Source organism: Oncorhynchus keta, chromosome 8, assembly GCF_023373465.1.
Source record: "Oncorhynchus keta strain PuntledgeMale-10-30-2019 chromosome 8, Oket_V2, whole genome shotgun sequence".
Taxonomy (NCBI): domain Eukaryota; kingdom Metazoa; phylum Chordata; class Actinopteri; order Salmoniformes; family Salmonidae; genus Oncorhynchus; species Oncorhynchus keta.
In genome coordinates this window covers 31,313,093-31,328,532 of record NC_068428.1, presented here as the reverse complement: position 1 = coordinate 31,328,532, position 15,440 = coordinate 31,313,093, and the positions used below count along the sequence as shown (strand labels likewise).

At 43.2% G+C, this 15,440-nt stretch overlaps 1 protein-coding gene across 1 annotated transcript; it reads left to right on the top strand.

Annotated features, from left to right (window-relative positions):
* The first annotated feature begins 538 nt into the window (after positions 1-538).
* Positions 539-10,665, top strand: LOC118387081 (WD repeat-containing protein 20-like). The gene is made up of 4 exons (XM_035775224.2): positions 539-896; positions 4,083-4,265; positions 7,478-8,878; positions 9,424-10,665. Exons 1-4 carry the CDS (start codon positions 648-650, stop codon positions 9,475-9,477), a joined length of 1,887 nt encoding a protein of 628 aa, XP_035631117.1. The 5' UTR covers positions 539-647; the 3' UTR covers positions 9,478-10,665.
* Positions 10,666-15,440: the final 4,775 nt, after the last annotated feature.

Below are 15,440 nucleotides of genomic sequence, written 5' to 3'. Positions count from 1 at the left end.
TAATTCATGCAAGCGTATCCTTACATTTGGGTTAGATGTGTTCCCTGTGAGTTATTTTCAATTCAGAAGAATTGTGACCAGATAAAATAGAGATCTGATGTTGCATGGATGAAGAGTGGGCTACAGACGAAAATAATGTAGTAGGCTCGAATAAATTAATTAAATATGAATATCAACAAAATATAAAATATATTTGATTTATATAACACTTTTTTGGTTACTACATGATTCCATATGTGTTATTTCATAGTTTTGATGTCTTCACTATTATTCTACAATGTAGAAAATAGTTCAAAAAATAAAGAAAAACCCCTGAATGAGTAGGTGTGTCCAAACTTTTGACAGGTACTGTATATATATATATATATATATATATATATTTTTTTTTATGTTTAGCTCACATTATACAATTTAAAACTATGTATTAAGGTGTCTGTAATATAATACACGTACCAAAAATGAATTTAGATATTATTCAAGCATTTATATAACTTCCAAATCTTCTTTTCTTTTTTTTTTTTACGGAGGAGGAGTACCAAGATGGGTGCGCGTTGGCTTTTAATACCCAGTCTCGGTCTATCATCCAGGATGAATACACATCGTTGGTAAGATCCGGGTTTTGGACAGGATGAACGCCAATTTCCAAGATGGCTGCGGAGGGAGGAGGGAAGGAGATGAACGAAATTAAAACTCAATTCACCACTCGGGAAGGTGTCTATAAACTCCTCACTCACTCCGAATATAGCCGCCCTAACAGGGTGCCTTTTAATTCACAGGGCTCAAATCCGGTAAAAGTCTCATTCGTGAACGTGAACGACCAGTCAGGCAACGGCGACAGAATCTGTTTCAATGTGGGCCGGGAACTGTACTTTTACATCTACAAAGGCGTAAGAAAGGTAAACAGCACTCAAAGATGACAACCTTTATTATTAAAAAGCTAATGTGCGTGCTCAAATGCATAGCAATATGCTGTCCAGTTTAGAAGTTTCACTGACGTGCGCAGATAGCTAGCCAGAGTAGGCCACTTGGTGGCTAACTAGCTAGTTAGTAGCATCGCCACAGTTAGTTTTGCCCGCACCCTGTGGAGAAGTGCTGGTATGTGCATATCGCCCACCTAGTTAGCCAACTAACCGGTTCGATTCAAGTGAATGGCCTCTTGGACTGTTTGTTTTCTCTAGCTATGTGAATATGCACGCGTTAACCTTGGAGCTGCCCGTCTTCAGTTCTGACATGTTGATTGACATCTTCTGCAGTTGCAGAGTACGTTAAATGCGACACGTTAAGTAATATACATATTGTGTATTTTGAAGTTAGAGTGATAACTGACAACAGTGTTTTTAGTGCTCTTTTTTTATTTACTCTGCACAGGTTATTTGCGATCATAGAATAGTCAACTACTGTATAGACAACTAGTTATGTGTCCTATGCTAGTCCTTCAAGGCCCCAAAGCCAGCTTGGTACTGTTTATTGTGAAAGTGTTTGGTTGGAAGCGAGCTGTGTTTCTGGATGATATGCAAGTGATTTGTCTGGGTCTGATAGTGGCAGGGATGATGTCATTGCATCGAGCTGTTTAAGGCATCTCGTGATAATGACGACGATGATATGTCCTATTGTTTGTGTCTTCACATTTCTAAACTTGTTCAAAACATAAAACAAGTGAAACTTCCATCACTTTGTCAGACACCATTAACTTATCGTGTGTTGTGGCTGCTTGGGCATTTCTATTGTTGTGATGAGGAAGATGTTGGACTGCTTCTAGGACTTGCTGTGTTGGCCTAGTTGGTGTTAACATGGGGACTTCGAGGATGGAGTAGATTTGTGTGGGTGATTGTAAGATATTTTAAGTTTAAGTTATCACCTCAATTTTTGCAAGTGTTTCTGACTAATGGATGTTGGTTTTAGTGGTATACCGGGGTATTTGGAAAGCCATGGGATGGTTTTTCAATATCGTTGAAATTGTCTTCGAACATTTTTAATACATTTGAATATTTGAAGCTACTTTTCAAGTAAATAACTGCAGTCAACTTGTGTAATATGTTAATAATTTCAGCTGTCACATAATGTTTCATTATGAAGCTTCCAGGTCTGCCCCAGTCACGTGGTGTTTGTTTACAAGCACACAACAACGAGACCTTGTTAGTCACTCACTGTTGTGCAGGAAGCACTGGGTGATATAGTTTCAGTACGGAATTCACAACTAAATGTTAGCCAGCTAGATATCTTGTAACTTCTAAGTTAACTGTCTAAAATGTGCCAAATGCTCTGCAGTTGTGCATTTGATTTGCTAATTTAGTAGCTATCTGGCAAAGTGATTAGTTGGCTTGGACGGTATCCAGATTGTTGTACCTTCATACTGACTTTGTGCGATTCCGGGATATTTGGTAATACTGGCACAAGGGGCGCATTTTTTCAAACCCCACTGAGCCTCTGTTATCCGAACGTTAGCAATGCTAACACGTACATGTAACATCCCATAGAGAATACAAACTAAATGCAAACGAGAACATTGCAAACATTTTATACATTCTCTGACCTGAACTGTCTGCAGGAGGGGATTATCTGCTGTTACCAAGAGAAGCTTGATTTTGGAAGAAGCTAACCACTAGGCTTTGGCGGTGTATATCAGGCTATTTGGCAATAGCCACGGTACATGACTGAACTGAGGTCTCTGTAGTCCTTCCTGTAATCAGCGAAGACTAGAGGGATATTCTACAAAGCAGGACCAATGAGTTAGCCAGTGAGTTAACTTCCCCAACTATTAAAAAAAAAACAAGCAGGAAATCGGCATGGTCTAATTTGTCTGAACAACCAAAAACACATCTAATTTTAGCTTTCCCTTGGGCCAGTAGGTTTCCTGGATTTCCTAAGAAACGCTTCAAGTCTGGACCCCAGTTATACAACTAGGGCCAAGAGGTTTTCCTGGTCAGTTCATGCTGACAGGAAAAACTATTGTCCCTCATCAATATCGCTACCCATCTTACGGGTGATAACCTAACCTATACTTTCTGGGGGCCTCAAATCCATCTACAGCGTCCTACTGTACCACCAACTGCATAGTACCGACCAGCTGTCCACAAACTCAGTGCTCTTAGATGTTTTACACCTATGAATTTGACAACAGCTGACAACAGCAATTTGACAACAGCTGTTCTTTTGTGCTGCTGCCATGTTGTGCTGCTGCCATGTTGTCCTGCTGCCATGTTGTGCTGCTGCCGTGCTATGTTGTCTTGGGTCTATTTATTTAGTGTTGTCTCTTTGTCGGGATGTGTGTGTGTTCCTATATTTTTATATTTTTATCCCAGCCCCCATCCCCGCAGGAGGCCTTTTGGTAAGCCGTCATTGTAAATAAGAATGCGTTTTTAACCGACTTGCCTAGTTAAATAAAGGTTAAATAAAATAAAAATAAAATAAAAATAACTGACATAACCCCCTCAGTGTTTACACAAGCATCTGTCTGGTTAGAATCAAGTTGTCTCGCCATAGGCCTGTCTCTGCTGGTAGACACTGGCACTGCAAGGTAACCTATATTTCCCCACTGGAGTGGACAGCTCTTTTTCTGTCTCTCTCTCTCTCTGTCTGTCTGTTTGTCTCTCTTTTGGTCTGTCTCGCTCTCTGCCGGTGCTAATGATTGTCTGGGCAGCAGGACCGGTGTCTGGTGCCTCTGAGGTAGCCTAATAAAGTAGAATTTGCAGACATGCGATACCTCTAATGCCCTTGACATAATTGTCCTTGGGCAAGTTTGACAGAATGTTGCTACTTGCTAGGTAATGATTTCTAGGTCATCGGGATGTTTTTTGGGGGGGTTGTGTGAAGGATGGTGGAAGTCCTTGGAGTGAAGTAAAGGAAGCGGTGGGACTGAGGCTACTTGAGTTCACTGCAGACAAGAGGTCCAATGCTTTCATGTCTGTATTTCAGTTGGCTAATAGGCCTTCTGTTGCATTACCACTGGTTCTCATTAGGTCAGTGCATTTACCTGCAGGTGTTATAGTGACAGGAGTGGCCTTGTAAAATCACTGAGGTGTATGTTGAACTAAGATAGTTGCTAAATATGATTCTGACTGTGTCTTGTGTTTCTTCACAAGGCTGCTGACCTGAGCAAGCCCATAGACAAGAGGATCTACAAAGGAACGCAGCCCACGTGTCATGACTTCAACCCCCTCACGGCCACGGCGGAGAGTGTCTCCCTGCTGGTGGGCTTCTCGGCTGGCCAGGTGCAGCTCATCGACCCCATCAAGAAGGAGACCAGCAAGCTCTTCAATGAAGAGGTGGGTTCAGCAGAGTTCACTTTAGCCAGACTGGCTAAGATGAGTCTCCTGTGACTGAATATCAAGTAGAGGTCTACCCATTATGATTTTTCAACGCCGGTACCGATTATTGGAGGACCAAGAAAATGCGATACCGATTAATCGTCCATTTAAAAAAAATGTATTTATTTGTAATAATGACAATTACAGCAATACTGAATGAACACTTATTTTAACTTAATATAATACATCAATAAAATACATTTAGCCTCAAATAAATGAAACATGTTCAATTTGGTTTAAATAATGCAAAAACAAAGTGTTGGAGGAGAAAGTAAAAGTGCAATATGTACCATGTAAAAAAGCTAATGTTTAAGTTCCTTGCTCAGAACATGAGAACATATGAAAGCTGGTGGTTCCTTTTAACATGAGTCTTCAATATTCCCAGGTAAGATGTTTTTGGTTGTAGTTATTATAGGAATTATAGGACTTTCTCTCTATACGATTTATATTTCATATACCTTTGACTATTGGATGTTCTTATAGGCACTTTAGTATTGCCAGTGTATCAGGGCTCGAACCAGGAACACAACGACAACAGCCTTCCTCGACGCAGTGTTACCCATGCAGAGCAAGGGGAACAACTACTCCAAGTCTCAGAGCGAGTGACGTTTGCAACGCTATTAGCGCGCACCCCGCTAACTAGCTAGCCATTTCACATCGGTTACACCAGCCTAATCTCGGGAGTTGATAGGCTTGAAGTCATAAACAGCTGCTGTCAAACGCACGAATGTGCTGTTTGAATGACTGCTTACGAGCTGCTGCTGCTGCCTACCACCGCTCAGTCAGACTGCTCTATCAAATCATAGACTTAATTATAATATTATATTATAACACACACACAGGTCATTAATATGGTTGAATCTGGAAACTATCATCTCGAAAACAAGACGTTTATTCTTCCAGTGAAATACGGAAACGTTCCGTATTTCATCTAATGGGTGACATCCATCAGTCTAAATATTCCTGTTACATTGCACAACCTTCAATGTTATGTCATTATTACGTAAAATTCTGGCAAATTAGGTGGCCCAAACTGTTGCATATACACTGACTCTGTGTGCAATGAACGCAAGAGAAGTGAGACAATTTCACCTGGTTAATATTGCCTCCTAATCTGGATTTCTTTTAGCAAAATATGCAGGTTTAAAGATGTATACTTCTGTGTATTGATTTTAAGAAAGGCATTGATGTTTATGGTTAGGTACACATTGGAGCAACGCTATGCACCGCATCGATTATATGCAACACAGGACACGCTAGATAAACTAGTAATATCATCAACCATGTGTAGTTAACTATTGATTATGATTGATTGATTTTTATAAGATAAGTTTAATGTTAGCTAGCCACTTACCTTGGCTTACTGCATTCGCATAACAGGCAGTCTCCTCGTGGAGTGCAATGAGAGGCAGGTGGTTAGAGCGTTGGACTAGTTAACTGTAAGGTTGCAAGATTGAATCCCCCGAGCTGACAAGGTAAGAATCTGTCGTTCCTCCCCTGAACGAGGCAGTTAACCCACCGTTTCTAGGCCGTCATTGAAAGTAAAAATGTGTTCTTAACTGACTGGCCTAGTTAAATAAAGACTCAATAAAGCTGTAAAAAAAATGTCCAAATCGGTGTCCAAAAATAACGATTTCCGATTGTTATGAAAACTTGAAATCGGTCCTAATTAATCGGCCATTCCGATTTAATCGGTCAACCTCTAATATCAATGTACAGTGGGGCAAAAAAAGTATTTAGTCAGCCACCAATTGTGCAAGTTCTCCCACTTAAAAAGATGAGTGGCCTGTAATTTTCATCACAGGTACACTTCAACTATGACAGATAAAATGATTTGAAAAAATCCAGAAAATCACATTGTAGGATTTTTAATGAATTTATTTGCAAATTCTGGTGGAAAATAAGTATTTGGTCACCTACAAACAAGCAAGATTTCTGGCTCTCACAGACCGGTAACTTCTTCTTTAAAATGCTGCTCTGTTCTCCACTCGTTACCTGTATTAATGGCACCTGTTTGAACTTGTTATCAGTATAAAAGACACCTGTCCACAACCTCAAACAGTCACACTCCAAACTACACTATGGCCAAGACCAAATAGCTGTCAAAGGACACCAGAAACAAAATTGTAGACCTCCACCAGGCTGGGAAGACTGAATCTGCAATAGGTAAGCAGCTTGGTTTGAAGAAATCAACTGTGGGAGCAATTATTAGGAAATGGAAGACATACAAGACCACTGATAATCTCCCTCGATCTGGGGCTCCACGTAAGATCTCACCCCGTGGTGTCAAAATGATCACAAGAACGGTGAGCAAAAATCCCAGAACCACACGGGGGGGACCTAGTTAATGACCTGCAGAAAGCTGGGACCAAAGTAACAAAGCCTACCATCAGCAAGGGCATTGAAGATGAAACGTGACTGGGTCTTTTTCAGCATGACAATGATCCCAAACACACCACCCGGGCAACGAAGGAGTGGCTTCGTAAGAAACATTTCAAGGTCCTGGAGTGGCCTAGCCAGTCTCCAGATCTCAAACCCATAGAAATATTTGGAGGGAGTTGAAAGTCTGTGTTGCCCAGCAACAGCCCCAAAACTGCTGTAGAGGAGATCTGCATGGAGGAATGGGCCAAAATACCAGCAACAGTGTGTGAAAACCTTGTGAAGACTTACAGAAAACGTTTGACCTCTGTCATTGGCAACAAAGGGTATATAACAAAGTATTGAGAAACTTTTGTTATTGACCAAATACTTATTTTTCCACCATAATTTGCAAATAAATTCATTAAAAATCCTACATCCTATCCTTTTCTGGATTTTTTTTCTTATTTTGTCAGTCATAGTTGAAGTGTACCTATGATGAAAATTACAGGCCTCTTTATCTTTTTAAGTGGGAGAACTTGCACAATTGGTGTCTGACTAAATACTTTTTTGCCCCACTGTATGTGGTTGACTTCCTCACCTGGGAGGAAACTGTCTTAAAATGCAAATTAGAATATGACTGTTCCGTTCCCATATCCACACGATGTGTTGGGCATCTGTTTAGGTGTTACGGTAGTGTGGCTATTGGAACTTAGACGGGTTTGGGTAGCATGTCCTCGGTTTAAAACTTTTTCTTTTGAATGCATGTTTGACAACACTCACGCCTACGTCTCTCTGTCCCTTAACCTCAGAGACTCATAGACAAGTCTGGTGTGACGTGTGTGCGGTGGGTCCCTGGCTCAGAGAGCCTCTTCCTGGTGGCTCACTCCAGCGGCAGCCTGTACCTGTACAACGTAGAGCACACCTGTGGCACCACACCACCCCACTACCAGCTCCTCAAACAGGGCGATGGCTACGCCGTGCACACCTGCAAGAGCAAGTCGGCCCGCAACCCCTTACTGCGCTGGACAGTGGGTGAGGGGGCGCTGAACGAGTTCGCCTTCTCCCCCGATGGGAAGTTCCTGGCGTGCGCCAGTCAGGACGGCTTCCTGCGTGTGTTCGGCTTTGACGCGGCCGAGCTGCATGGCACCATGAAGAGCTACTTCGGTGGACTACTGTGTGTGTGCTGGAGTCCAGACGGACGCTACATAGTGGCTGGGGGGGAGGATGACCTGGTGACAGTCTGGTCTTTCTCAGACTGCAGGGTGATTGCCAGGGGCCACGGCCACAAGTCGTGGGTGAGCGTAGTGGCGTTCGACCACTGTACGACCAGTGTGGAGGACAGCGACCCGCCCGCAGAGTTCAGTGGCAGCGACGAGGAGTTCCACGAGCAGATCCATTTTGCAGGTGGGCGGGACCGGGCCAACAGCTCCCAATCACATCTCTCCAAGAGGAACTCTACAGACGGCAGGCCGGTCAGCGTGACCTATCGCTTCGGCTCGGTGGGACAGGACACCCAGCTGTGTCTGTGGGACCTGACTGAGGACATATTGTTCCCCCACCTGCCCCTGTCACGCACCAGAACTCACACAAACGTTATGAGTGCCACCAGCCCCCCAGCTACTGGGTCGGCCACTAATACTACTACTACTACTACTACTACTACTACTACTACTAACCCACCTGGCACCAATGGCAACAACACCGTGATCAGTAGCAGTGGTAACAGTGGCGCCCTCTCTAACTCAGTCCCCGCTCCCCTGCCGCGCTCCAACAGCCTGCCGCACTCAACTGGCCCCGCAGGGGGCAGCACCACGCCTAACAGCCACATGAGCAGCAAAGGAAGCAGCATCATCGACAGCGCCTTCATCGCCACCGGGGTCAGCAAGTTCGCCACGCTGTCGCTACACGACACACGCAAGGAGCGCCACGAGAAGGACCACAAACGCAACCACAGCATGGGCCACATCAGCAGCAAGAGCAGTGACAAGCTCAACCAACTGAGCTCTGCTGCGCGGACAGCCAAGGCGGATGCCGCTAAGACTCTGGGCACGCTGCTGTGCCCGCGCATGGAGGAGGTTCCTCTGCTGGAGCCACTGGTGTGTAAGAAGATCGCTCATGAGAGACTCACTGTGTTAATCTTCCTGGAGGACTGTCTGGTCACAGCCTGCCAGGAGGGCTTCATTTGCACATGGGCCAGGCCCGGGAAAGTGGTGAGTCTAGACCCCTACCCCTTTCAACACTATGCCAGGTCTGGGAAAATGGTGAGTCTAGACCCCTAGCCATTTCCAACCCCTAGGGAAGATCTCAATTGAATCCTTCTTGAAACCTATTGGATGAGAAAGACAGAGGTCCCGCCCCTCTGACCTTCTCCAATGGGTTTTGAGAAGGAGGTGAGGAAGGAGGAGTATGCAATTGAGATCTTCCCCTAGACACTATAGTTTGACATCTGGCACCTAGACTAGACACTTCTCATAGATTTCTGAAAATGTTGATTGACTATTGATTGGCAGTTTAGGTTTGCTATGCAGCATCCTCTTCTGCCCACGGTGATACCCTTACAGGGATGGTTATCAATCCAGGAGCTTAATTGGCAATTTAGAAATGTTATGGATTTGTTTTGGTGCTAAAAACATTTTTTGTGATGTAACCTACTGTTTCCCATTGATGGCAAGTTTCAAATAGCATTGTTTTTTTCCTTTCTGAGTGTCCAAAAAGTCTCTCCTCCTCTAACTCATTCCCCTCTCCTTCCCTGCAGGGCTTACTGCCATCTCAGAACCCGACCAACTCTCCTAGTGGGACTGTAGTATAGCCCTGGTGCTAGTGCTGCTAAACTAAACCGAGCTCCACCAGACGACAGATGGGACAGGATGACCTGGCCACACCTCGCCATAGCCCATTAGTGCTGTTCTTCACTCTCACACCTTCACCACCACTGAAAGTCTCTTTTTGTTCTGTTTGTCTTTAGATAGGATAGATAGCTTATGTGGGCCAGTGAGGGTAGGTGGAGAGGCCCACAGTCTGAAAAGGGTGTAAAGGATCATGCAGAAAGCTTGAAATGGTCCATGAGCATTGAAACTGTTGTTCAGGGACAGGAGGCTGGCAGGGCTGTGTTTTGTTTCCACCTCTGTTCCCCCTCAACCTTCTCTAGTCCCCTCCAGAAACAAACCCTGGAAGAGCTCGGGCTTGTTTTCAGACTCTCTAATAGCTTAGCCCGGTCCAGAAACACAACCCCTAGCCACTACTACTTCTGACATTTTGTGTAGATCTGAAATACTTGGATAGGTTTAATCAATATGGTAGTAGCCACATTTCTTCCCCTATCCAGTCCTCAGATCTACCTGAGTACCTAAGGGTTAGGGGCTGTTTAGGGACAGGTGCTATCTCTTCTCACTAGTCCCTCATCCCTGACTAACCCTGGTGCAGTTTGATCTCATGTTCACAGCAAAGGGAGACCAGAGGAGTTAGCTTCCTTTAACTACAAGAAGAAAATAAACTGTTTTTAATTTAAATCAGAACATCACACCTTGAGTATTTTGCACTGATTATTTTGTTTCTTTCTGTTCTGTGTTCATTTTTAATTCATAATTATAATGGGACAAAAACAAGATATTTGAAGACAGCCTTTGGATGCACTTGGGTTGATGTGAGGTATCTCTGTCTGGACGCTGCAATCATAGGGGTTTAAAGAAGGAAAAAAATGAGAATCGTTTGCACTTAATAGTTAGAGAATGGCTTTACAATTTTGGAGTGTGCAAGGACTCCACTGACAAGGCTGTTAGAAATAGAATGAAAACCTTTTTATATCTATTGAACATTTATTTTAATATTATTTCAGATTTAAAAATGGGCTCTGTATTATATGTAAATATTGTACTTTGATGATTTATGGGTGAAATTATTATTACACCAGTTGGAAGTTCTTCATTTCAGAAAATAGTGATATTTCTAATGCAGAAAAATATATACATAATAATATTAAAAATTCATCTTGAATATGCAGGTTGTTTTTGCTTTTCTGTTGTACATAAATTGAATTCAGGTGTATTTTTCTTAATGATATGTTTGTCTCCATGGAAACCTCTATCTAATAGGTAGTGCTGAAAGCTAGCCTGTTGCTGCAGACCACTATGTAGGCAGATATGTCCACTCTCAAAACCACCCCTGCACCCTATGCCCTTGCGGAGACCTGGATTATGTAGGTAGATATAGCACCACATTTCCCTGAAACACTTGATTCAATTTTCACTATATTGCTTATATGCCTATCCGATCCTCTCAGATTTGCACGAGGGCACAGGTCGTAGGTGCTAGAGGTTGATTTAGGACCGGGCCATAGGCTAAGATAGGAGCTGTCTAATTCAGCCATCACTCAGAGCTCTGGTAAAACATGGAAGACTACTGCTGACAGGTCTCTCACCCATTAATAGGCACCAGTACTCTAAATGTGTCAATTTACTTACCTTCCTAGTATATAACAAATATGACTGAACTGGTGTTATGGTTGTGTGGACTATGGCGGTACAGGAGTTATGTGATCCAGACAACTGACACTTCTTGAACATCAATACTTGGTGGTATGAGTGCTGGGGCTAGCTCGGGAGTGAAACGTTCACATCGAAATGTATTCGGTGAAAATGGTCTATTCATTGCATTGCTTAAAGCTTTGTAGCTCTAAGGTCATCTTCCAACCATTGCTGACAATGGACTTCTATAAGCATGATCGTAGCGCTACGAAGCTTCCGGGAAGTTCTCCCCTGACAGTTTCACCTCCCTAAATAGGGAGGATGTGATTCACCCAGGTAGGCAGTGGAAGGATTCTCCAAGGTCTAACAGTGGGAGGGTTTTTCCCCCACTGTGTGACTCTTATTAAACAGCTTTGACAGACCTTGTTGTCTCTGACCTCCAGTCTTTCACTAGTGGGCTGAATGGACAGTCAGTCACCAGAGGACTTTCCTCTAAATGTTTCTCATGAGTTTATCTTCAGCACTGTTTGTTTTAGTAGTATTGTATGGGCACATGAGACCTAGCAGTTAATTCAAATGAAATCAGTCTTGAGGCTTAACACAAGTCTGTTGGACCAACTGTTCAGCTGTGGCTGTAAAAGAGCCGAATGGAGGGTTTCTTGGAACCTGTATTAAACCACCAAATTGTGACTTTACCTCCCACACCAGTATTATGGGGCTGGGAGTAGTGAGGCAGTCAGTGTTTTGGGTCTCCACTGGTCCTATCCGGGGGTACAGCTGTCCAAGGCCTGGTGATGTGACTCCTCTGGGCTAGAGGGACAAGACGGCATCTATAATCATATTTATCAGAATAGGATAAATATAACTTTTGTCCAACCAGAGATTGAAATATGCCTGTGAAATCAACTAACAAGTACAATATTTAAGTGATAATGCCAGGGAAGCCTGTATTTGGAGTATGTATTGGCACAGGTGTTGTCAGGGCAAACCACTTTTATACAATAGATTACGAACATATTCAAATAATGATTGACATCATTTCATAAAAGTATTCATGCTATTTCATCCTTTCACAAGATATAGTCCTGACACAAATCTAAGGTTGCTACTGAAGTGATGTTGCTACTGATGTGACCCAGTCATTAAGTCTTTTTGTTCTGTATCTATGGACGCGACCCAGTCGTTGGTTCTAAATGTTCCATTGCCCAACTGGTTGGTAACGTTATTACCCCTTGCTTAATGCTAGCCAACTACGTCACGTCAAACAGTGCAGACAGAATAACAACAGTAGCCTCATTTGCCTTTGTTTAAGCTGTTTTCTAGTGAAGTTAATTTGGACACATCCATAACAATGAGATGAGGTGCGATTTCACCTGGCATAGAAATGTGCTCTCTCGTCAGGACACTTGTTCTGAGGAGCTAGTCATTACTATCGGACAGCTGGAGATCGAATTTGAATATTGAAACCATGTTGCAAATGTTGGAGACTGACAGCAAGGTTTATACAAGTAGAGAGGGTGTCTAAGGGGAAGTATTGTTGATGTCGGTGTACGGTAGGCTACAGTGTACCACAGTTCTAGATTAGCATCTTTAAGTGCCACATGGGTTTACATGTGTCTGTGAGGGGTCACCAGTCTGCCATGCCTAGGGTGGTCCCCAGCACCCTCTCTCTTCAGGATCCTGCTGACTCTGTCTGGCAGCTTGCCATGGCAAAACACACACACACTTTACATGAGTCACCACATCACACTGCCTTAATATGTCCCAAGTTCAACTGTGGGCCTAGTAACATGGATAGCTTTGCTTTTCAATCAGCTCGCCACATTGATCCTATAAAAATATGGATGGAGAATAATTAGAAGATGGGTGAAGGGAGACTGTGTGGACATGAAGAGGACAGCACTTTGTACTGTAACATTTGAACCTTTAACTAGGCAAGTCAGTTAAGAACTAATTCTTAATTTCAATGACGGCCTAGGAACAGTGGGTTAACTGCCTGTTCAGGGGCAGAACAACAGATTTGTATCTTGTCAGCTTCGGGATTTGAACTTGCAACCTTTCGGTTACTAGTTCAACGCTCTAACCACTAGGCTACCCTGCCACCTATATACAGGCCTATACTGTAGGTGGATAGTAAAATATAGTTCTCTGAAAAGGGGAGATGGTAAAATATATATCTGTAAACCTGTCTTGCTGTGCATCCCAAATGAAACCCTATTCCCTATATAGTATAGAGCTCTATTGGCCCTGGTCAAAAGTAGTGCACTACATAGGGAATAGGGACATAGACATGTCCCACGGTTGTTCTCTGATGAAAGTTGAAGGGCATGGTATGAGACCTGGCTGAAAGGGAAATAGACCCCTTTTCCAGAAACTGACAGAATATGTCAACGTTAGGCTTTGTTCAAGCAGTGACTTCTATCAATAACAAAGTAGCAGTCATGATAAGAGGTCTCTGCTCACAGCTTGAATTTGCAGAGGACAGCTACTTTGGGTGTTCCAGGGGCATCATGAGCCCTGGTCCAGCTCGTTTGACCCATGAAAGAGAGGCCAGAGGCTGCAAGAGACAGGAAGAGGTGGAGGGTTTCGCATAATCAAACAGAGGGTGGAGGCGGGGTTACACAAGTGATGTCCCAATGGTCTCTCCTTTCTCCCAAAGTGCACTTGTTCACTTCCCTTCTCTGATTTAAAAAAGAATATGGTGGTGGAAACTCCTACCAGTCCAATGATTTTAGATTTGTGGGAAGTAGTGAGCGAGTGCACTCTTCAGGAGAAAGGAGATATTATTGGGATGCACACACTTCCACTAAACAAGTAGGGACTAGGTTTAGGACAAGAAGAGGATCCCACTTCCCTTTAACTAGCTACATGGCACCACCTAGTGTTGAAACTCACTGGTACGTCGGTCAGAGTATAATGTGATTGGTTTGGTTCCTTATGATCTTGTACAAGTCACACCCCTGGAGGCTACCTGATTAATGAATACTTGTGAGAGTAGTGTCTGTCCGTTACGAGGCACTCTGGGGTTCTGTACCAACGTGTAGAGATTTACTCTGTAGGGCGGGAGTAAACACTCTAATATGAGCCAAAGTCCCCCAGCTTCAGAGTGTCCTTCTGTTTAGGGGAGAAGACACAGAATACTACTACTGTGTGTGTGTGTTATACTGTCCTACCACCAAGTACTGTATGAAGCTTGCTGATGAAGGCTGGAATGTGTGGCTTTTAAATGATAAAGAAACATTTTACTGAGCATCCAATTTCATAAAACAGTGACTGAATACAAAGTATAGTAACAATGTAACTGTGAGTGTTTGTCATGGCATTCTTAGTGCCATCATGGTAGGTTCCGTAGAGTTCTCCTCCAATCTCAATACATCTCTGTCTATGGGAATGTCTCACCTTAATCAGAATGTTCTCTGGTTTGATGTCCCGGTGGAAGAGACCATGACTGTGGGGAGAGAAGTTACATGTCAATAAACTTAACTGAAATGACCCTTGACCTTGACACACACACATCAGAAGGGAGTCTGCTCTCCTAATAATGCTCATCTGTGATTACTTGTGTATGTGGTCCAGAGACTTGCAGAGCTGATACATGTAGTTGTGGATCCTGCTCTCTGGCATGGGGTACTGTCGGGTTAAACCAGGGGTCAGAAGTCAGGGATTGTGGTAGAAATTAAGCACAGTTTTACACCTCAGCCACCCATGATAAAATCACCAGTTTACTGCTGATAGCATTTGAAATTCCAACAAAGGTAAAGGCTGTGTTTCATTCCTGTGGGATGTGAATGTTCCCTCTCTTTTGCCCTCTTTAACTCTGGTAGGATTGGAAATGTGAAATATGGCTGAAAACTACATGGAACAACTCCTTACGACCACCTGTCAGATCTATGAAGGGGAGTGAATAAGGGAAGAAGGAAAGGAAGACATTTTTGTTTAATGAAATGTAGCCATATTCTAAGAGTAGACTGATACTAGGAGAAGAATATTCTCTAAGTTAATTTTTAAATAACTCATCAGACACATACAGTAGAGAGCAGTATGCTTGTTCACTAATCACTGATATCAGGAGAAAGGATCAGGTTTGACATTCACTTTAATGTCATTACAGATCTTGTTAACTTTATTTACAAATTATAACGTAGGATTATAACAAGAATACTACATACCTTCCTGAGAACATGGAGGTGAAGTCAATGAAGGTCTTCACTTTTCCTCCTTCAGTCAGGTGACGTTTCCACTTCCTGTTGTTGTTCTCCCTCTGGATTGTCACAGAGTGAAGTCACAGGGAGAACGTTGTGTGACCTGG